This window comes from Neolamprologus brichardi, chromosome 8, assembly GCF_056152115.1.
Source record: "Neolamprologus brichardi isolate AB-2024 chromosome 8, ASM5615211v1, whole genome shotgun sequence".
In the NCBI taxonomy this organism is placed as follows: domain Eukaryota; kingdom Metazoa; phylum Chordata; class Actinopteri; order Cichliformes; family Cichlidae; genus Neolamprologus; species Neolamprologus brichardi.
In genome coordinates this window covers 18,846,978-18,869,453 of record NC_142111.1, presented here as the reverse complement: position 1 = coordinate 18,869,453, position 22,476 = coordinate 18,846,978, and the positions used below count along the sequence as shown (strand labels likewise).

The 22,476-nt window shown below is 39.4% G+C and overlaps 2 protein-coding genes across 2 annotated transcripts; both read left to right on the top strand.

Moving 5' to 3' along the window:
• Positions 1-7,308: 7,308 nt before the first annotated feature.
• Positions 7,309-10,531, top strand: LOC102775901 (E3 ubiquitin-protein ligase TRIM35-like). Its single transcript, XM_087844754.1, has 8 exons — positions 7,309-7,379; positions 8,435-8,771; positions 8,923-9,371; positions 9,555-9,638; positions 9,724-9,948; positions 10,022-10,044; positions 10,205-10,323; positions 10,440-10,531. Exons 2-8 carry the CDS (start codon positions 8,504-8,506, stop codon positions 10,451-10,453), a joined length of 1,182 nt encoding a protein of 393 aa, XP_087700880.1. The 5' UTR covers positions 7,309-7,379; positions 8,435-8,503; the 3' UTR covers positions 10,454-10,531.
• Positions 10,532-14,473: 3,942 nt separating this feature from the next.
• On the top strand, positions 14,474-20,019 carry LOC102776193 (NACHT, LRR and PYD domains-containing protein 3-like). The gene is made up of 9 exons (XM_087844753.1): positions 14,474-14,619; positions 14,727-14,861; positions 14,936-14,995; positions 15,065-16,847; positions 17,582-17,743; positions 17,825-17,998; positions 18,114-18,281; positions 18,475-18,521; positions 18,612-20,019. Exons 1-9 carry the CDS (start codon positions 14,574-14,576, stop codon positions 19,130-19,132), a joined length of 3,096 nt encoding a protein of 1,031 aa, XP_087700879.1. The 5' UTR covers positions 14,474-14,573; the 3' UTR covers positions 19,133-20,019.
• Positions 20,020-22,476: the final 2,457 nt, after the last annotated feature.

Below are 22,476 nucleotides of genomic sequence, written 5' to 3'. Positions count from 1 at the left end.
CAAGGTGAGCAGCAAAATAATGTTATTAGCAAATTATACTAATTTGAATTTATTTTAGATAGAATCTAGTGTAGCTTACTTTCCTTATCCTTTATGCCATCGTGGAAACGGTGTAGCTACTACAGTGGGTATAGCTACAATAGTATCTATGCCTAACTCTTTCTTCTGAGATGTTTTGTTTTTTGGTTATTCTGGTTATTTACATTTTTAGCAGAAGTCATTAGTCTGAAGCCATTAGATCAGGTTCTTCTGGTGACAAATTGCTTGCATTTTGCTCTTTTTTCTGCCTTCTTTCCACTCTCTTTACTACTGTTTTTGCCATTGTTAAGTTTTGTCACTATAAAGTACTTGGTTATTTAAAAGAAAAGATAGTGGTAATAGGGTTTAAAAAAGCCAGATCACAGCTGTAACACAACTATGATCTATCTCACTACTACCATAACCTGGTTCAGCTGTGCCAAAACAATTGGACAAGAGATTTTTAACAACAAGACTTTTCCTTGTAGTGAAAGAGTTTCTGAAAAAGAACCCCTTCAGCATCAGTTTCTTTAATTTTTTTTTAGATGGTCTATGTGGCTTAGGGAAAGAATGTCATCAATCACAGTACTGTTGGGTTTTTTCACGAGAGAAGACAAATATACTCAAATGATACATTTTTACAATTTATTAGCAACTGGTTAGAATTTCAGATTAGTTTTACATGGCGCCATGAACCTTCGTCTCTCTGGCTCAGAGACAAACTGTGCCGCGCCCAGGCAATAAACACTTTTATTAGGGGTCCAATGTCCAACGAGGATTATCCAACAGGATGAATTTGAACCCATTGAACACATGTTCATTAGTCACACCTCTAAGAACTATAGCTGTCATGGATTGCAGTGTGCAGGCAGGAGAAGAGAACCCAAATGCAGGACTCAGAGGCAAAATGTAAATTCAAAAACACTGCTTTATTGCAGGCTTGGATGTGATCCATAAACAGAACAAAACTAAACTGGAGTAAACTAAGGCTCAAAATGCACAGGAAAACACACAGCATGAGGGTGAACCGACGTGAGCGATGCAACAATGGCTGTATCCCAATTCAGGGTCAGCAGCCTTAAAGGCCACATTTTAAGGCCGATTACGTCACAGCGATGCTACAAAGGCTGCTCGAAATGCGGCCCTCAAATGTGTCCTTCATTTCCCTGAATTTTAAGGATGACTATGTGGCTATGAACGGCAGAAACAAGTTTAACATTCAGAAACCTAAAGTATGTATCAGCAGCAGAATGAACCTAAAAATAAATGTACATGTTTGTTTCAGTTCTATGAAGCTTTGAGTATTTTGGATTAGTAGTACTGCTGTGTTTGTTGCATCATATTGCTGTAATTGTTTATATGCTTTATATATTCTGAGGTAAGTTGATCTATAGTGTTACATCATATTCTGTAAGGATGTTATGTGTTTGTATACATTCTGCCCAGTTTGACCCATTTAGATCTACCAGTGTGTGGCAATGCATTTCCAGTTTTTAAATCTTCCTGCCTTCCTGCCTGGCTGTCTCCACCTCACTCCTAGAGTTCTGCATATCTTGTTGCATAGGTAACAAACAAGGTCTCATTAAGTTACGATGCATCACTTTCTCAACATTTCCCCCTTCTTGTCTAATCACATACACCGGCAAGTCAGGATCTGCTTGCTTTATGACGACATAAGGTCGCTGCTCCCACCTATCTGCCAACTTACCTCGGACCCTTGCTCTCAAGTCCTGCAGCAATGGAAGAGCATCTGCTTTCAGGTCATGATATTTCTTTTGCTGGGACAATTCAGAGTCTCTATGGTCTTGAGCTTTTCGGAAGGCATACTGCAGCTGTCTCTGATGGCATTGCACCCAGTTGCTTACAGAAGAGCAGCCCACATTTTCAGTAAGGCCCATCAGCCGATCCTGGGGAAGAAATCCATGCCTTCCAAACATCAAATAATGTGGTGAATATCCTGTAGAACTGTGCACTGTATGGTTATATACCTGGATCATCTCAGGCAGGTGATCTCGCCAGTTTCTCCTCTCTTCACCTAATGTGCCCAGCAACCCCAGAAGAGTCCAATTAAGCCATTCACAGGCCCCATTTCCAGCTGGGTGATAGGGTTTTGTATGATCCTTCTTTATGCCATACAATTCACACAGCTCCTGCACTAGTTGCGATTCAAAGTTAGGACCTTGATCTGACAGCAGTCGTCTCGGTGCACCGAAGGGCTGAATTACCTTGCTCCAAAGTGCTTTAGCTGTTGTCACTGCAGTCTGGTCTTTTGTAACTGCAGCCCAAGCAAATTTACTGAAATGATCCACCATGACCAAAACAATATGATACAGATCTTCTGGACCACTTATAGACAAAAAGTCTACAGACAACAGTTCCATGGGTGCAGATGTCTTAATGGGAATCAAAGGAGCATGTTTCGCAGCAGCCGCTTTACGCAGGACACAGGCCTGACATTGGGAACACCAATTTATAACATCAGCATTTAATTTGGGCCAGAAATATCTTCTTTTAATCAGGGATATTGTTTTTTCTTTGATCAAAGTCTGTGATAAATCATTGAATTGTGTGGTCATTTGCTTGTTCATGTCTTCCCACAACTCTGATTTAATCTGTTCCATATCCTTAGCATTACAGGTCTTGTATCTTTCCCCTTTGGCAGCAAAACACTGGACTGGATCAACCATTTCACCATAAACATGTTCCCTCAGGATTAGTTATGCTTTAATTTCTGCAAATGTCAACTGATCATTCATTAGAATTTTTGTTCTGAATTCACCTCTAAGGACAGTGTCTCTCAAGCCTTCAACCAGATGATCTCTGAGAAGAATATCTTCGTCATTCATACCTCTAGGGTCCTTCCTCTTTAACCTGAGAAAATGTTCTTGAAATCTCAGTGCAAATGAACTGATGTCTTCATGTGTTTCTTGACGAGCATTGAAGAACTGAGAGCGCAGGACCGAAGCAGTTGTTTTATCCCCATACAACTTATCTAACTCACTAAAAATTAGCTCAGGTGAATTACGCTTCTCTGGTGGTAGAATTAAAATCTCTCTTTTAGCCTTGCCTTCTAAGCAACAGAGTGTTAATTCTGCTCTAAAATCTACAGGAGCTCCTTGCAAAGCAAATGTTGTCTGCAAATTACTTTTCCATTCACCTAGACCAGGGGTCGGCAACCTGCGGCTCCAGAGCCGCATGCGGCTCTTTAGTCCTCATACTGCGGCTCCGCGTGGTTTGGGGAAATAAATTAGTATTTAGCTGAAGTGTATTTTATTTGTGTTTAGTTCTTTTTTTTAACTTGTAGTTCTAAATTGGAAGATTATTGTGATATTGAAATATAAAAATAAAATTATATTCTATTATTTTTTCATCGCTCAAAATAAGAGTCACACTCGCGGAAGCCGGTGTACCCGCCGAAACGCCGTGCATTTATCGAGACTTTCAACCCCAGGTAGGCCAATTATGGATCTTCGGATCCACATTATGTCAGCAGCTATTCTCCACCATGAACTATGTTAAAGACAAACACCGCTCACGCCTGACAGATGACAGCTTACAGTCCTGCGTAAACTGACTTCGTACAGCCCCGATTAGCAGACGCTGTGCGCAGAGGTTCGGGACCATAAGTCTTATTGTAAACATATCACGGCAGACCGACGATGTTTGCATGAACACGCTTTTCAGCATCTCTTTATTGACCACTTTTCACACACGGTTGCTGTACGCATACAGCCGGCTATAGCTTTTCACCTCACAGCCCGACATACACCACCAACAACACAACAGCACAGATAGCGCAGACGTAAAGGCAGCGAGGCATGATTGCGGGTGTGGCTCAGGTGCGTCCGCCTCCCCTGCAGCAGCGCTGCAGACCACGCCCCACCGCACGCATTAACCTGGTAAAATACATATTTAGGCAGAATTTTGCAAATATCTATTTTTAATTTTTCAGCAGCATAGTGCTTTTTTACCAATTATTTTTTAAAAGTCAGGTCAAGGCTCCAACTGCCCAAAGGCGATATAAGGGTGGTGGCTGAGAACAGTTTTTGTTTGCTACATGGATCATTTTAGTTCAGGTTGGTGTCTTTCCTTTTGTTATATTTCTTTAAGAGTTCAAAATGTGTTGATTACATAAATAAAATGTAATTTTCTCTGTAGCACTTCATGGATTTCATAAGCAACACACCTTAGTTGTTCACACAAAGCATAAAGGTAAAAAACAATATATACAGTGTTATCTTCATTTTAGATGTCAAAAAGTATTTGCGGCTCCCAGTGTTTTCTTTTGTGTGGAAACCGAGTCCAAATGGCTCTTTGGGTGTAAAAGGTTGCAGACCCCTGACCTAGACTAATATCTGAATCCTTCCCTCAAAATTTAGTTGTGACCATATTAAACATAGGGATCATACCAAAGGGCCTAAACCCTGCACTAGAAACTGGTGCTACTTTATAATAAACTTGTTAGTTATCTTAGCTAAATTTTATTTTCACAAATGCAAATACAGTAACAAAAAGCCTAATTTTAAACATTACTATAATGATGTTTTATGTTACATAAAATTGATTAGTGGATCACTTAACAAAAAGGCTATGAAAACTATTACTATTTGTAGTGATTACAAATTATTTATTTTATTTATTTATTTGTAATTCTTTGTATTACACCCCCTGGCATATGTTAATTTTGTTCTGGTTGTATACATGTTCTGTATACTGTTTCTTAATAAAGTTTGATATTTAATTAAAAAAAGAAAAAGAAGCGTGCTGTCGCTGGACGTCGGCTGCATCCTTCGGAGGATCCGGCCCACGTAGACCGAGAAGGCCAGAAGTGCGAGGCTGTGAAATGGGACGGTCTAGCCTTCAGATTTGCGTCACCGCTGTGTCGGTGGAGTTTAATAAACTCGGCCGTCTGCTCCTTGTTATCTAAAATATAACAGGGCACTGCCGTAAATTCTCGATTGTCTCACACTTCTGTTTAATCAGTTTTCTATTTGACGTTTATTCAGCTGTGAAAATCCCAGAGGAACCCACCTGATGGATTAATAAAGTTTTATTTAATCTAATAACTTTGATCTCAGCCAAACTGATTTACTCCGGAACAAATAAAACACCGAAAAAAGGCAAACAATTACATTTTTAAGTTATCTGAGTGACTTATCATGTTTAACCTGAGTAGCGAAAGAGCAGGGGTCTGAAAACGATGAAGCCAGGAGTCCGCTGCTCTCACCGGCTCGAGTGACCATTGAACCCCCCGGCTTGCTATCGAGTGGGTGGGTAACAGACGTCTCCGAAAACGTCGGCACACTTTTGCAAATATGCGATGTCTTGATAAACCAAGCAGATATTTGAAATTTACAAAGCTACTTTTACAGTCAGTGGGTCTACCCTATTCGTACCGCGCATGTGCAGATGTTTTCTTCTACTAAGTCTGTATTATTAAGTCTGTAATTAGGTGCCATTCTTGTTATTTTACAGCGCTGTTGTTCAATCTGGGGACACTCTGTGTTGAGGAGAAAAGCATGAATTTGTTTGTATACGGATTATCTCTTGTTTAAATGTCCCGGGCAGTTGAAAAGGAGGCAGAGCTGTTGAAAAATGCTAGCTGGGCGCTAACGGTGTCATTCAAATACATTGGGCCTTTCTCAATATGCATACTTGTGCGTACTTGCGTTCTCGTGTACTCGTGATACGTCATCAGTCGGAGACCAAGTACTGTTCCAATTCGAAGTACGCATCAAGCCGAGAACGCGAAAAAGTCCCGGATGTGTTCTCGCTCCGCCCGTTTTATCAAGCATGCATCGGTGGTGACTTGTGTGGACTTGGTACAGCTAAATATCCCAGAATGCATTTCGTCCAAAACTCAAACGCGGCAATGGCGGACGAGCGGGGCTAAAAACTTTTAAATATTACTCTTTCTGTGTCACAAAATAAACTTTTAAGTTCTTTTCAAGCGAGAATGTAGCTGTTTAAACTTCGAATATCTGCTCAGTTTATCAAGATATCATATATTTCCAAAAGAGGTCCGACGTTTTCGGAGATGTCTGTGACCCGCCAGCTCCATAGCAGACAGCGAGGTCGAGGATTATAGCAGACAGCGAGAACAGCGGACTCCCGGCAGATCGTTTTCAATCCCCCCCGCGGTCTTTTCGCTACTCAGGTTAAACAAACCCCAAACCCCAGTAGCTGTCTATTGTATTGAGTGTCCACTAAAATAAAAATAAAAGCGTTCTAACATCTCACCTGCTTGTTTTTATTAAGGTATGTACACGTATGTACATGTACACTATTTTTATTAATAGAGATTTCACTACTGAGGTTAAACATGATATATAAGTCACTTAGATCACTTCTAAATGTTAATGTTTGGCTTATTTCGGCTTTTTATTTGTTCCTGAGTAAACCGGTTTGGCTGTGATTAAAGTTAAGCTTCATAACATATTACTCACAGTTAAATTAAGGACGGCAGTAAAAACTCCGGACCTGTGACATCATCAAGTACGCTGGTGTTCCAATTGTACAAATCGCGAGTCCGTGCTCGTGTTCTCGGAGAGTCCGTACTCCCGTGCGTTCTCGGCGAGTACGTACCCGCCGAGAACGCGAGTACGTACTCGCGTACTTGAGAATTGAGAAAGGGCCATAAACTGTCACAATGTTGGCAAAGAGAGGAAGTGACGTAGAATTTGCGCATGCACACAGTGCATTCATATCATAATTAAAGTAGATGGGACAGGATTTTTAAAATGTAAAAAAAAAAAAGAGAGAGAAACAAAGAAAGAAGGAGGAAATCAAGTTGTGGGTACTAAGCAGTGAGGTGTCGGCTGTGCTAGTTATTCTGCAGTATTGTAGTAAAGTTTGCTGTGATGCACTATGCTGAAGTGATGTATAGCTGCTGTGGTTTTCCTGTCAGTGTGAGACTGCAGCAAGCGTACAAAACCCCGTACAAATCCCATATGTACGGGGTAAATAGTTACGACACCCCACGAGGAGACAGTGCAACTGAAATATACCAACTGTTTTTGTTTTTTGCTTTTTGCTACCCGATCCGTACCGGAAACCCTGATCGGTACTTCCGCTCAAAGCATTTTGCGATAGTTACGGGTCAGAGTATCTGTTTAGATGTTAACAATAATAAGTATATGTTAAAATGTTTGCAGTAATGAAACACTGCAATATAATGTAGACAAAAACGAAAAATAAAAAGATAGCTACGGATCAGGACTCCCCGATCCTTACTGCGCATGTGCAAAATCGGACCGTACAAATCAGGTCTACCCAATGACTGTATAAAAGGAAATGAGGAAGGAAGAACAGTTCTAGACCTCATTCGTGTGAATAAACTGGAGCTGGCCCAAGGAGCAGAGGTGAGCAGCAAACAATGTTATTAAGGAATTGCAATGCTGGCTGGGGTGAGCCTCGTCCAAAGGCTTACATGTATGTTACATACTAAGTGTCCTTTGGTGTGGATCTCGGTATTATTGGGCAGGTAGAGAAGACGGTCGCGATTTAGAAAGCTGCAATGTCCCGTTAAGTAGCTAGAGAGATGGCAGCGACATTAGTCACAAGTTTGTGAGACACTAGATCGTATTCGCCTGGGATATTTGTGTGTTGCACTTTTTTTCTGCAAATTTGTAAATCTGTGTTTTCTTTCAACTTTAGTCGTTTCGGTTTAGACACTGAAAACTATTCTCTTATTTTAGAAAACAAATGTGGTAGGGGTAAATTATGCTCCCTTTACAACTTTAAACACACACACTGAAAAATAACGAGTTACAAGAGACAGATCCGTGTCACCATTATAAACTGCTCTGTAACGCACAGGGTGCATAAATTCAGCGGCTTTGACAAACAAAGTTTGTCAAAGTTTTTTTTTTTTTTAAGTGCTGCATAACAATCAGAACAAGACACAGCTATCCCAAAATATAAAAAGTGTTTTTTAATTGATTATTTTCTAAACACAATACATATACATTACACATAATGGAGTGATGATTGTTGACAATTCACCAATATTTTTTATTCTTGTTTAAATAGAAGAAAATTAAATTGAAGGAGTCAATAGAGAGTTATTTGGTTTGCCTTTGAGATACTGCAAGACCTTCACCTCATTTTATGATGACATTTATAAACGATACAGAATTGAAACAATTTAATTTAAGCATATCCCATACAATCACTTAAATATATTTAATTTAATTTATTATAAAATAAAAAAAAAATTAAAATTTTTGAGCCTGCACATCACCTCATCCAGTTGGATAATTAAAAGTTATCTTCAGATTGGTTTTTCACACAAATAATTGCCTTTGAACACAGCCATCAGCTCAGCTTTCATCTATTAAATAAGGCTCTTGAGGATATTTTTTGTGTTCTTTCATAAATGAATCCTAACATCTCGTTTCTTGTCTATGACCATCAGCCCACACATCTGAAGACGACATTCAACAACAGACTTTGCCTCTTCAACCTGACTTTTTGACAGCTAAAGATGTGTACTCTGGTGCAAAATGAAAAATGGCTTAGGGATTACCTGGATATGCTAAGTGACTCTGAGCTAAAGAGCTTTCAGTGGTACTTGGCTCTGAATATGAGAGAAGGATCCCGACCTATCTCAAGGTCCCAGCTGGAGAATGCTACCAGAGAAGACACTGTTGACAAGCTGGTGCAAGTTTACAGCAAAGACGGTGCTGTAGAGGTTACAATCGACATTTTCTTTAGGATGAAGTTCAATGACCTCGCAATAAAGTTAACCGAAGGTAAAATGTCATGATATTGCAGTTTAACTGCTATATATCTTTCCACATCATGCAAAAAATATAAATCTTAATTCATTTGTAATGTTTTGTTTTAACGAGCTGTAACTAAGAAGTGTCATATTAAGATTGTTAACAATTTTTCCATTTGCAGAAAAATCACGCCGGACTGTGAAAGTGCAGACACCTTCTAATCCTACACTCCATATGCCCGAAATGGTCATACCTAAAATAGTATGCGATATATATATAAAAAAACCGGCATTATTCGGCCCAATAATACTTGATGAAGAATTTGGAATGGAAATCATCACAAACAGTGAACAAGAATCATCTGTCACTGATTATATATCTTGTCCAATTTGCTTATGTATTTTCACTGAACCTGTGACGCTGCAGTGTGGCCACAGCTTCTGTAAGGACTGTGTGCAAGACCACTGGAGAGTGAAAAAAGATAAAAAATGCTCAATCTGTCGTCAAGTCATCTACAATCCTGAACCTCTGCCTAATTTTGTTCTGAAGAGTTTGAGTGAAAGATACAAACAAGGAAGACTCACTGATACATTAGAAGGACACAGAAATGTCCCATCAGAGCCACACCAGGTGAAGACACTTTTAACTATTGACTTAGCTAAATTGGATTAAATTCTTTGTTGCGCCTAAAACTATGATAGAAGGGTGTGTGTAATTTGTACTTAAACTTGCATTTCTGATTGACACACACCCACAGATCTTTTTCTTCTGTTCTTTCTTGTTCTTTTAAATGAAGGAGTACTTTTATTTCAGACTTTTTCCAAGAATGTCATAGGAAAGCAGGAAGCTTTTGAAAGAGTCAAGCAAGTGTGCAACTTATCAACTGAACATATTAAGGTACCTGTTGAATTTTGGCTTGTTAAATCTTAAACATGTTAAGAGCTGAAGAAGATGACAGGTTGTTTTTTTCTGTAACAAACAGACTCAGAGGAATGACACAGAGAAGAAGATTCGGGAGGATTTTGAGAAGTTTAGACTCTTCCTGGGGAGAGAGGAAGAAGCCAGAATAGCAGCATTAAAAGAAGAAGAGACTCAAAAGATTAATACGATACAGAGGTTGACAGATCTCCACAGAGACACCCTTTCACTCTCTGACACTGTGAAAGACATAGAAAAGCTTTTAGGACCTAATAGCTCATTCGTGCAGGTAATTATTCAAAGTATAACAAAGATTAAATGCAGACCAAATAATGTCTAATACTTTTCTTTTTTATTTGCAGAACTTTAAAACTGCATTGGAAAGGTTAGTATGTTTAATTAAAATTTCTTGTGCTTCTATTTGTTTAAAAATACATCATCAGTTGTTAGGGACATGAGAGTTGAATATAGTTACAGTAATATCTTCAGTGCACCAATTGCACAAGAGTAGTATATTGTGAGTAAAAATTGTGACTTTGCTCTAGAGCTCAGAATGCACTGCCAGACCCCCAGCAACTTCCACAAGCACAGATAAATGTTTCAGAACACGTGGAAAACCTTCAGAGAAGAGTCTTGGAGAAGATGATGATCGACATAATATTAAGTAAGTTTAAATCCAAAGAAGACTTTCTATTATTTATTTCACGTGTGAGGAGACTGAACAACACAATTTTTGTTTTTTAAAAATTTGTATTTATTTATTTGTTTTGTGTTCCACAGGCCCTGCTTTCTAAGTTGAAAATCTGATTCACAAGACATTGTTATTATCAAATATATTCTTGAGAAAGTGAAATGTTTCAAACCAGTAAAGTTCCTGTACTGTTGTGTTTGATTAAATATCCCTGCAAGGAAGTGCAAGATTAATGACAATTTGCATATTAATGATCATAATGCGACCTCACAGTCCATTGTTCATCAGTGGTGCTAGTTTCCATTTTTATGCCAATATACTGTTTAAAAGGTTGGGGAAACCTGCATTCGGGTGAGACTGAAGTCAGTTGGCTGAGTGACAAAATGTTTCTCCCACTGAAAACGCTACGTCCAGATGAACAGAATCAACTTTTTGGGGTACAACTCAAACCCTTTAAGATGATCCATGCTGATGATGAGTCTGTTACAGTCAGATTCAATCTAAAATTCAAGTTAATGATCTTGTTGATAAAAGCAAATTAAACCCATAGAAAATGAATACTACTACTACGACTAATAATAGTTATTATTTTAAAAATGATAAATGGTAGAGTGAGTTATATGCTATATTCATAAATATAGCATATAAAGCATTTTTAATCAAAAATTGTTTACTTTAAATTCAAAAAAGTAAAGTTCTGAAACATATGACACAACAGAAAAAAATATTTTCCTTTCTTTATAAAATATTAAGTAAAATGTGCCTTTGTCAAGATAAAGAGAAAATGAAAGCAATACTTAATTACAACTACAATAAAGAAGCATCTACTTTAAAGTTCAAATAATTAAAAAAAAACTTTTTGGAGGATTTTTTTTTTACCAGTTATGTTTTTTTTTAAGGTAACCAGATCATTAACAATATAGGCTGTTGCCTAAATTGTATGGAAACTGAACAAATGAGCTGTCAACTAATAATGGTGAGCTGGATCAGGTGTTGGGGGCAGGACACTTGACAGGCCTGGTGCTGCACCCAAACGTATAGAGAGGGTGTGTTGGGAACACATAACACAGGCCCCCTTCCCTGAAATCTTCAACTCTCACCTTTGGCAGAACTACAACATCATTCCAAGGTAGACTGGGGACATTGAGTATGAATGGACCACATTCAGCACCTCCATTGTTGAACCTACTGCCCTAGCTGTAGCTAGATGGTGTTTGGTGCCTGTCAATTCAATTCAATTGTATTTATACAGCGCCAAATCACAACAACAGTTGCCTCAAGGCACTTTATATTGATTCTGTATCCCAATTTACTTTTCAGTTCTCTAGGAACCACAAGTAAGGCCAAAGCCTAACAGTGAAGAGCTCTAATGGGGTGATGTTGTACTATAAGGTCATTAAGATTGAAGACAAAGCACAACTTGGACTTTGCTTCCATCTTGTGTTCAACAAGCACAGCTACAGTGTGTAGGTCTGAGAGTGTGAAACCAAACTGTGAACAAATATGTTTTTAACTTCTTTTCAGTGACTGATCCCACGCTAATGCTTTTATATGCAATATTCTATTTTGGTAGAATCAATTTGTTTCTTTTTATTGGGAAGAATGATTTGATTATCTTTTATGTTTTTTGTCTGAAGTTGCATTAAATAAAATGTAAAAGCAAAAATTAGGACTGGATATTTTTTAAGAAAGCAGAACCATTCTGATCTAAACCCAGACGTTCACTCAGAAGCTTTACTCTTATTTCACTTTTTTGAGATAAATGATGCTGATGATGACTAATAATATTATGGCAATCCTGTAGACTAGGAAAATGATGTTAGTCAGGTCTAATACAAATCCATGAATTACAGGTTTCAGTAAAATTTGATGCTAGTGTGATAACAGAATATCACACTAACTGTTCATGCTGTTGGTAAACTGATATACATAATCACACTAGAAAATGTTTTCTAATCTAAATAAAGATAAATATTGAGGACAAAGTGTGTTTGTATACAGAAAAAAGTATTTACATCAATGTATTAAAAAAATGTGTTAAAAAACAATGTCAGCTATCTCATGTCTAAGAAATGAGGCTACTACTACACACATCTTCCAGACAATATCCACCTGCATAAAGTGTATAAGTTTCATTATGGTTGCATATTTATATGCATTATGATGATTTTGTAGGCTGGGGTAATTCTATTCTCTAAATGAGGTGTTGTTATTGCAAAATGAAAGCAATGCAATACTTTTATAAGGTACTGTAGGCGTACAAACCCCACAAATGGGTAATGGGTTTGTAGGTGGTTGCTAGACAACGTGATGACATCATATCTACTCTAGATAAGAACCTCCAGTGGAGTAAAATGTGACGTGTATGAGGAATTTGAGGGCAAATAAAGAGACTATCCCTGTTTATGGCTGAGGTGTTACATTTTGGTGTTTTGTTTTTATATTTCTGTTTTTAGTCAACTTTGGTTTCTTAGTTTCCAGAGTGGGTTTGCTGTCTTCACCATTTTAGTGCTTAGAAATAGTTGGTTTCACTTTAATCTCCTAGGACCTGGCATCCACATATGCGGACATCACATTTTGGGTTGTCTAGACCAAAATACCAAATTCGCTACAAGGGCCTGATTTCCACTTACGAGGACATTAAACTGCCACTCTTCTATCAAAATTGAAAACGAATGTCATCATATGTGGATCTAATTTTTCTCAGAAACAAAAATCAGGTATAAAAAAACAAAATCAGGTAATTTTTTGTTTTTACATTCATTGGGTCCCAATCAGCCCAAATATCAAAGAGAAATAAAAAATGCATGCCATGAAAGCGTTCGGGTCTTAGGAGGTTAATTTTTATTACTGGCTAGTGATTTTTTTTTATCAATTATAAGACAATTATAAAACAATAAACGGCCTGTATTTGTAGAATAAAACAAGCTTGACTCATAGCATTCCCAGTTTCAATAAAGATAAACCAAAGGCTCCTCCATCCTGGTCGTGTTAAGAATTTGGTCAAACTGACAAAAAAATATAAGTAAAACCTTTCCAATATATTAGGATATAGAAGATGATTTTGTTTGACTTCGTTGTATTTATAAAGTACGTTTTTTATTTGTTTAGTTTCAGAATGAATACCCTACCCTACACTTTTTTGTTTAACAGCTCAAAAAGTTCCATTGTGTTGTTGAAATATTCTGTCATATTCATCTGATTTATTTTCTCTCTGATTTGGGACTTTCTGGGCCATCCATCCATCCATTCGCTTCCGCTTATCCTTTTCAGGGTCGCGGGGGTTGCTGGAGCCTATCCCAGCTGTCATAGGGTGAGAGGCTGGGTACACCCTGGACAGGTTGCCAGTCTGTCGCAGGGCCAACACACAGGGACAGACAACCATTCGCACTCACACATTCACACCTAGTGGCAATTTGGATTATCCAATTAACCTATCCCCACAAGCTGCATGTCTTTGGACGGTGGGAGGAAGCCGGAGTACCCGGAGGGAACCCACACAAACACGGGGAGAACATGCAAACTCCACACAGAAAGACCCCGGCCTGATGGTAGAATTGAACTCAGGACCTTCTTGCTGTGCGGCAACAGTGCTAACCACCGTGCCACCGTGCTTCCAGGCCGTTTGTGAAAATTGTGTTTGGGTATACTGATTTTGCATAATTTACATGTCTTCTGTCACTGTATTTATGCTGCCTGTGTGTGAATCTGTGTCTGATGTATTGGTTGTTACATTTACCCTAAAAAACTGCTGTTTTTTTTTTGTTGTTGTTGGATACCGAGTCAGTTTGTCCAAAATCAATCAATCAATCAATAAAACAAAGCAAAATATCTTGCAGCTGTTTGACATTTACATTTTTTAGTAAACGAAACTTTTGTGGTTTGTTTAAGAAGGCAGACTGTCTGTGCATGCAAGAAATCATACTTCCTGTTTTTCTCAGGAAGTAACCTTCACCGTTAATACCATCTGCCAGTGTGTTATTTAAGTGGCAGTTTCACTTTAGTAAGCAGCCATGCATTCGTCTTCTGGTCTGTTAGATTTAATGGTGTCTTAGCAGATTTGTAACAGTAAAAAATAGGGTTTGTTTAATGTATTTATTGACCATCTAGTTGACTGTTTGGAAGCAAATATCTTCAGTGAACAGTCAGAGATGATAAAGACTGAGGACAAGGAGTATTCCCTGACAGAAACTACATGAGGATTATAGTACTGTAAAAAGAAAATGGACCAATCAATCGTTAGTGATAAAACAGATGATTTCTCTGAAGGTAAGTGTAATTTTTTTTGAATGTAAGGCAACAAAAAGATAATCTGAAAAGTACCAGCAACCATTTTTCTTCAGTGATCTCTTATTCTTGCTTTCTCTCCGAGTCAGTTCCCTTTATTCAGGCTGCGGTTCATCACTTCCAGCCAAACTACACTGCACAGAGTGGTGGCAACGTGGTCGCTCCTTCCATAATTGGTTCAAATGTTGGCAACATAAACATCAATATCTTCTCAGCAACGCAAGGTAGATACATGTAGATACACGCAGTTAAGTGAATGCAGCGTTTGGTCTCTTCTGATCTTTGTGTTGTTTTGCAGAGTGTAAAGAGGACCTCAACATTGACCATACAGACAGCTGTGGTGCTCTGCCGCCTGAAAGTGAGTGCTTAAGCACAAAAATGTTACATTAAAAAAGTAAACCATTTAAATAAATGTTTTCTCTTTCAGTTGACAAGGTTGCAGAAAGTCAACAAAACCTGAAAGCCACTCTGAGGAGGAAGTTCAGCCACATTCTCGAGGGGCAGGCGACAGAAACAAACAAAATCTCTCTCAATAACATCTACACAGAGCTCTACGTCACCGAGGGAGGAAGCGGCGAAGTCAACAAGGAGCATGAGGTGAGACAAATTGAGACGACACCCAGGATCCATGTGGGCCAGGAAAAATCAATCCACTGCAATCACCTGTTCGCTCCTCTGCCTGAACGTGGCTGTGACATAAGGACTGTCGTCACACGGGGAGTTGCTGGCATTGGAAAAACTGTTTTGACCAATAAATTCACTCTGGACTGGGCGGAGGAGAGAGCAAATGAAAACCTAGAATTTGTATTTCCACTTTCGTTCCGAGAGCTGAACTTGATGAAGAAGAAAAACTTCAGTCTAGTGGAGCTTCTTGTTGTGCTTTTCCCTGAAATTAAAGACATAGAAATTTTCACTAATGTGAAAAAAAACATGCTCTTCATCCTCGATGGCCTGGATGAGAGTCGCCTCTCTCTGGACTTCAACAGATGTGAAATACTGTCAGATGTGACTCAAACTACCACAATTGCCGTATTAATGACCAACCTCATTAGGGGCAGATTGCTCCCTATGGCTCTCGTGTGGATCACATCACGCCCCGTAGCTTCCAGTCAGATCCCAGCGAACTGCATTGATCTAGTGACTGAAGTTCGAGGTTTCAACAACCTGCAAAAAGATGAATACTTCAGGAGGAAAATTAGTGATGTGAACTTAGCAAACCGGGTGATAGCACATGTGAAAACCTGCAGGAGCCTTCACATCATGTGCCACATACCAATTTTCTGCTGGATGGCAGCGACTGTTTTTGAGAAAAATATGGCTACAAAAGAGAGCAAAGACACACCAAAGACTCTCACTCAAATGTACATACACTTCTTGTCCTCGTGTGAGGAGGCAATGAAGAAAAGGCTGACAGGAAGAAGAGAGTCAAATGCTGACTGTGTGAGAGCTAATCTCCTCGCTTTAGGAAAGCTGGCTTTCCAAGAACTCGAGAAAGGCCACCTGATCTTCAATGAAAGCGACCTCAAGCTGAATGGTATTGATACTGAGCAGGCATCCATGTTCTCAGGAGTCTACACACAGATCTTCCATGAGGAGATGACAGTGTGCAAGGAGAAGATGTTTTGCTTCGTGCATCTGAGTGTTCAGGAATTCTTTGCAGCGTTGTACGTCTTCCTCACGTTCCACAACGACAATGTTAACGTCCTGGTGAAGTTGTCCGCGTCACGACGCTTTCTATCCAGACCATCTGAGCTCATCCTCTACAAAAAAGCAGTGGAAAAGGCTTTGCGGAGTGAGAAAGGAGATTTTGACATGTTTCTACGCTTCCTTTTGGGGCTGTCCCTGGAGTCCAATCAGACGCTGCTGAAACATCTAATGATCAACAACCTAACAGAACAAAAGACAAGAACTGAAATCGTTAAACACATAAAGGAGAAGATCAGGTCCAGTCCATCACCAGACAGGTGCCTCAATCTCTTCCACTGTCTGAACGAGCTGAATGACCACTCCCTCGTGGAGGAAATTCAGAGCTACCTCAGCTCAGGTAGCCTTAACAGAGCCAATCTTTCACCTGCGCAGTGGGCCACACTAGTTTTTGTATTACTGACATCAGAAGAAGAGCACAGTATGTTTGAACTGGGCAACTACACCAGGTCAGAGGAGGGTCTTCTCAGGCTGCTACCTGTCGTGAAAACAGCCCAAGTAGCAAAGTAAGTAGTTTACAGTTATTAATTTCTACAGGAGAAAAAACAAAACTCCAAAAGACTGAGAAGAGTAACTCCTCAATTGATATTGGAACCCAGTGCTTTTAAGTAACATCTCCTAATCTCTTCCTACCTGGAATGACCAAATATGGGCATCTGTGCATAGCTAATATCAGCCTGTCACAAGCATAAAAAAAAGCACATTTAAAGTCGAGCTTTTAGAGGAAGCTGCAGCCTGACCTATTAGCTTGAATCTCTGTTACATATGCCCAACACATTATTTAAAGCTTTGGCCGTGTTTGGTGTGAAAACACCACAATGTTTTCTCTGTAAAGCTCGAGAGGGAAAATCCCAACTAGATCAGCAGTCTCTGAAATACTTAGACCCGTCTGGCACAACAACCATTTCACTTTCAGAGTCACTTAAAACATTTTTCTTCCCTGTTCTGATGCTCGGTTTCAAATTCAGCAGAATGTCCCGACCATGCCCAAATGCATTGATTGCTGATTGGATCTTTGTATTAATGAACACTTGATCAGATGACAAAAGTACCTAACAAAGAGTTAGTGAGTATATATTAAATATACATGATGTTAGGCAATTAGCTAACATTTTGACAGATGTTTTTGCACAAAATTTCAAACAGTGCTGGATAACGGACGTATTTCTAATCTGCATATATAAGGGGATTTTGCTTCCTGGGATTACTTACCATTTTCTTGCTGTTTTCCCTGTTGCAGTCTGAATGCATGCAACCTTACGTTGACCTGCTGTGAGAACCTGGCGAATGCCATCAGTTCATCCCAACTTAGAGAACTGGACTTGAGTAACAACAATCTGACAGATGTAGGACTAATGAAGCTCTCCAATGGGTTGAGGAACAGCAAAGTGGAGACGCTCAGGTTAATATTCAACATGTTTCTTATATTTTTATTTCTCAGCCAAAATGTAAGCACATGATTACAGAATTTTCCTTTGTGCAGACTGAAGAGCTGTAACCTAACAGAGCGCAGCTCCAATGACCTGGCATCATTTGTCAGCTCTGCCTCTTGCCTGCTAAAACTACTGGACCTGAGTGACAATGAGTTTCATGATTTAGGAGTTAAAAGGTTTTCTGATGGACTGAGGAGCTCTGACTGTAAACTGGAAACCCTCAAGTGAGTGTCCTGAGTGTGAGGCTATGTACTGGTACAAAGACAGATTCAAACTGAAGTTGTTCTTGTCACTGTTATGGAGACAGCTGGATGAAATAACTTTCTGTATTTCTTGAAGTTTGTCCCTGTGCAGTGTGGGAGAAGAGGGCTGCATTTTCTTGGCATCTGCTTTAAACTCATGCCACCTGAGAGAGCTGGACATGAGCTACAACCACCCAGGAAACTCAGGGTTGAATCTTCTAACAGCTCTGAAAGAGGACCCACAATGCAGCCTGGTGAAACTCAGGTAGTGATGGTATCCACAACATCTGAAAAGTAACAGGTTACTTTAGTGCAGAAATGGTGAAGAACTGAGTGAGGTAACCATCAACCATTAGATAGTTTCTCCACCAGATAATGTCAGTATCACCAGGGTACACAACTAACATTAATTGTGATGCAAGTGTCTGAACGTATTTGTCCCTCTGTTATGATTTTAGCATGGACCAGTGTGGTGAGTTCCGGATTCAGCCAAGTCCAAAGAAATGTGAGTAACCACAAACTCCCCCCTTTCTCCTATACTCAGAAAACTGTGTGATGTAAAATATGAACTGAAATTTTAAATCTGATTCATCAGATACCATCAAACTCACCCTGGACCCAAACACAGCACATAAAGATCTTGCTCTATCCGAGGAAAACAGGAAAGCAACACGCTGGACCAAGCAGCCATATCCAGACCATCCAGAAAGGTTTGATTTCTGGCCTCAAGTGTTGTGTAGAGAAGGGCTCACAGGACGCTGCTACTGGGAGATGGAGTGGACTGGTAGAGTCTTCATAGGAGTAGCCTACAGACGAATATCCAGGAAGGGAGAGACTGATGACTGCTGGTTAGGTCGAAATAACTCCTCCTGGGGCTTGAACTGCAACAAAGATGGATACAAAGCCTTGCACAAAGGCACAGGCATTACTATAACCACCAAACCCAACTCCAACAAAGTAGGAGTATTCCTGGACTGGTCAGCAGGGACGCTCTCCTTTTACATGCTCTCCTGTGGTTCCCTTAAACTCCTCCACACCTTCCACACTACCTTTGATGAGCCTGTTTACCCCGGGTTTCACCTTGGCTGGGTGGATTCAAAGGTTTATTTGTGCTAAGTATTGCCGATCTGCTTTTCTGATCTGGAGACACCTGAGAATTCTGTTTTATCTAAATGCTGGACTTCTGAGCCTGATGCCCATAATGTGATAAAAGAGCTGCAGCTAATTTCAAATTACATCAGGATTCTTTTTGGTTGCTATTAGCCATATTGGCTCTGTATGGAATGGGAATTCTGGACAGTTCAGAACTTTGGACTCAAGCTGAAACATTGTATTGTATATATTTCTATGAAATTTTTGTCTAAGTATTTCTGATCTCAATGACAGTGAGTGACAATGATACTAGTGATGTGAGCTTTTCAGATAACACCACACTGTGTGGTCTTAAAGGAACGAAACAAGGCTGACTGTGATCATTTCTGGCTAAGTACCTAGCCTGCTGTGAAGGTGCTTCTGTTATTCACTGTGATGTTTATTTAGATGACATCACGTTTAAAATGTACTTACCAGAAAAACTGAACTTTAATCTCTTTAGAGCAGGGTCTCAAACTTAAATGAGCTGTGGGCCACTGCTGGCACTGTCATCTGATGTGAAGGCCACTTGAGCACAAAAAACAAACAAACAAGAAAACACACATAAATATTTCCAAAAATGTTTTGTTTTGACATTAAAAAAAAAAAAAAAAAAAATTCAAATATTGTATGACACCATAAAACTGCAAACATGAATACATGTTTTTTCCTCACTCTTAACTGACTGAACTACCAAATAAACAAATTGGTCCTCTCTTTCTGGACAGACACGTGGCAGCACTTCTGCTATAATTATACTTAAAACCACACTGCGTTTATGACTTTGCAGTAGTAACTCTAACCGATCTCGCAATAGCCCACACATTCCCAAACCATTATTCTGCCCAAGCTGCAGAATTAGTGGTGTTAACTGAAGCCTGTAAATGGGAAAAAGGTAAAGTAATAAAAACATAAACTTATAGTCAATATGCCTTTTCAGCAGTACATGTGTTTGCACAATAATGGGAAAATAGGAGGATGGCATATTTAAGCTTAATATGCTAGCTAAATTAGGAATTTGAGTATGTGTGCACACTACAGGAATTGATACAGTTTCACAAGAAAACCACAAAGTTGATATAGCTGCAAAAACAGCAGCACAGGAAGGCATACCTTTGACCTTCACTATGTTACGTGATTATTTTGAAACATTAGATCAGGATGTCTTATAAGAAAACAGTGCACCTAAACCCAAGAAAGACTAAAAACAGAGCAATAGAAAATGCAGAGGGAATTCTAAAACAACCAAATAGAAAACAATTCTAGCTAACATTTTATATAGATACAACACTCCAATATTGCCTCAACAGGAGGGATGGTATTTATAACAGTGTTTACTACTGATAATTGTTAAATAGTCTAACACACTGATTGGTGAGCATCAGTTACAGTAGGTGACCTGGTTGGTTTTTACCTGACGACTCTGGATGAAGGCTTGTGGGGCCACCTGTCCAACAGCTAAAGCTGGGGTCATGCAATAAGAGGACGAATCCAAGCATAGCAGTAACTCTACAACAGATTGGTTGAAAAAGAAAATAAATGTGCTGCAATGGCCGAATCAAAACGCAGGCCCGAACCTGATCACGTCCCGGGGCTAGCGATTTTGCCAGTCGGGCTACCAAACTCTATCTCTGCCCTGCCCGTCGGGCTATCATAGGAAGGAAAAATATATGTCAGTGCTTTTGCATTCTTTCGGAAATGTAGCTGGATAATTATGTCATTGGCATCGGTGAGCCACTGTCAATATGTGACATATTGAAATCGCGTTTGAATTTGCGCTTGTTTTTTGCTTTCACTTTGCAATCGCTGGAACTGTGTATAGAGAGCGACAGTACTGATTGGTGAGTGACGATAATTTGCCCACCAATTCCTCTGACGTCGTCTTATCAATCGTTAGCTTACTATGCAAACATGACAAGTGAAATCTCCCGCAGCAAGCTTAAACATGTGAGAGGTTGATCGCGCAGAGAATCGCTGAGCGTTATGTGAGTGCGTGTGTAAAAGCAGCAGGATATATATTTTAGTTCTGCTCAGCCAAATAAGACAGGTCAGGGTGAAGAAGTGACAGCCAAAGAAAAGCTTACCACAAAACGGAAAAGTTATGACAAATCAGACTATGAGGCAAAAAGAAAGTGCAGCTTTATGGTTTCATGGACAAAAGAATTTCTGTGGCTGCAATATGACGAGCTAAATAACCAGGGCTGCACATAAGTGGTCCGCAGGTGCGCATTCGCTGTCAAAATAAAAAACGCGCACAAGATAAGAAGTTGCAACGCGTGTTTGCGTACATGGAATTTTGTGGAGGAGGACAGACATTTGTTTAGAATTCTTAAAGATGTCGAAGAAGCTCCTTTAAGCAATTACTTTGGTGTTCCTCCACCTCCAAAGAAATGTCAGAAGGAGTCCGAACTACAAAAGAAGCGCGTATTCTCGGAAAAGTGGTTGCAGGAGGTGAGCTGGCTTCAAACAAATGATGAGCGCACAGAGATGTGGTGCACAATGTGCCGTGAAAATCCCACTCTAGCGGACAAAAACAGTGCCTTTTATGTGGACGCAAACGCGCGTTGCAACTTCTTATCTGGTGCGCGTCTTTTATTTTGACAGCGAATGCGCACATGTGGACCACTTATGTGCACCCGTGTAAATAACATAATGTTCTGCTGGGTGTGTTGTTGGTTTTCCTTCGATTTCTGAGTCGACAAGCGCCTTTGTTACTGGGACCAGTCATTTTAAGAAAGGCCCCCATTAGAACCCATGAGAAATGCAAGAAATACATTATTGCTCAGTCTGCAATATATTTCCCAGAACAAACACCAATTGCAAATAACATACTAAAAATAAACCTGAAAATCAGTTTAAAACAGCGTACTATGTTGCAAAGAGTGAACTACCACTGGCAAAATTTAGCAGTCTTTGCAAACTTCAAAAAGCAAATGGCCTCGATCTTGGTTCCACTTGCCTCTTACCCGTGACTTCAGTGGAAATTTCAAATTCAGGATCTGACACAGACTGATTCATGTTCTACACAGTTCTTACAAGTTCATAGAAATTTCTGTTCAATTAGAACCAAGTATTTGAGTTGATGATTGTAATTTTTATACAATGTTGTAATTTGTGTTTCAACTATTTTTTGATTGTTTTGTTTCCGTTACAATATTATACTTTAATGTATAATATTGTAACGGAAACAAAACAGGAAACAAAACATCAATCAAAAAAATTGCTCTCTTTTTTATTCGGGCTACTTAAATTTATTTTGGGCTACAAAAAACTGAAGAGTCTCTGCCCGAAGGGCTACCAGGGATTTTGAAATTTTGCGAGCCCTGGAA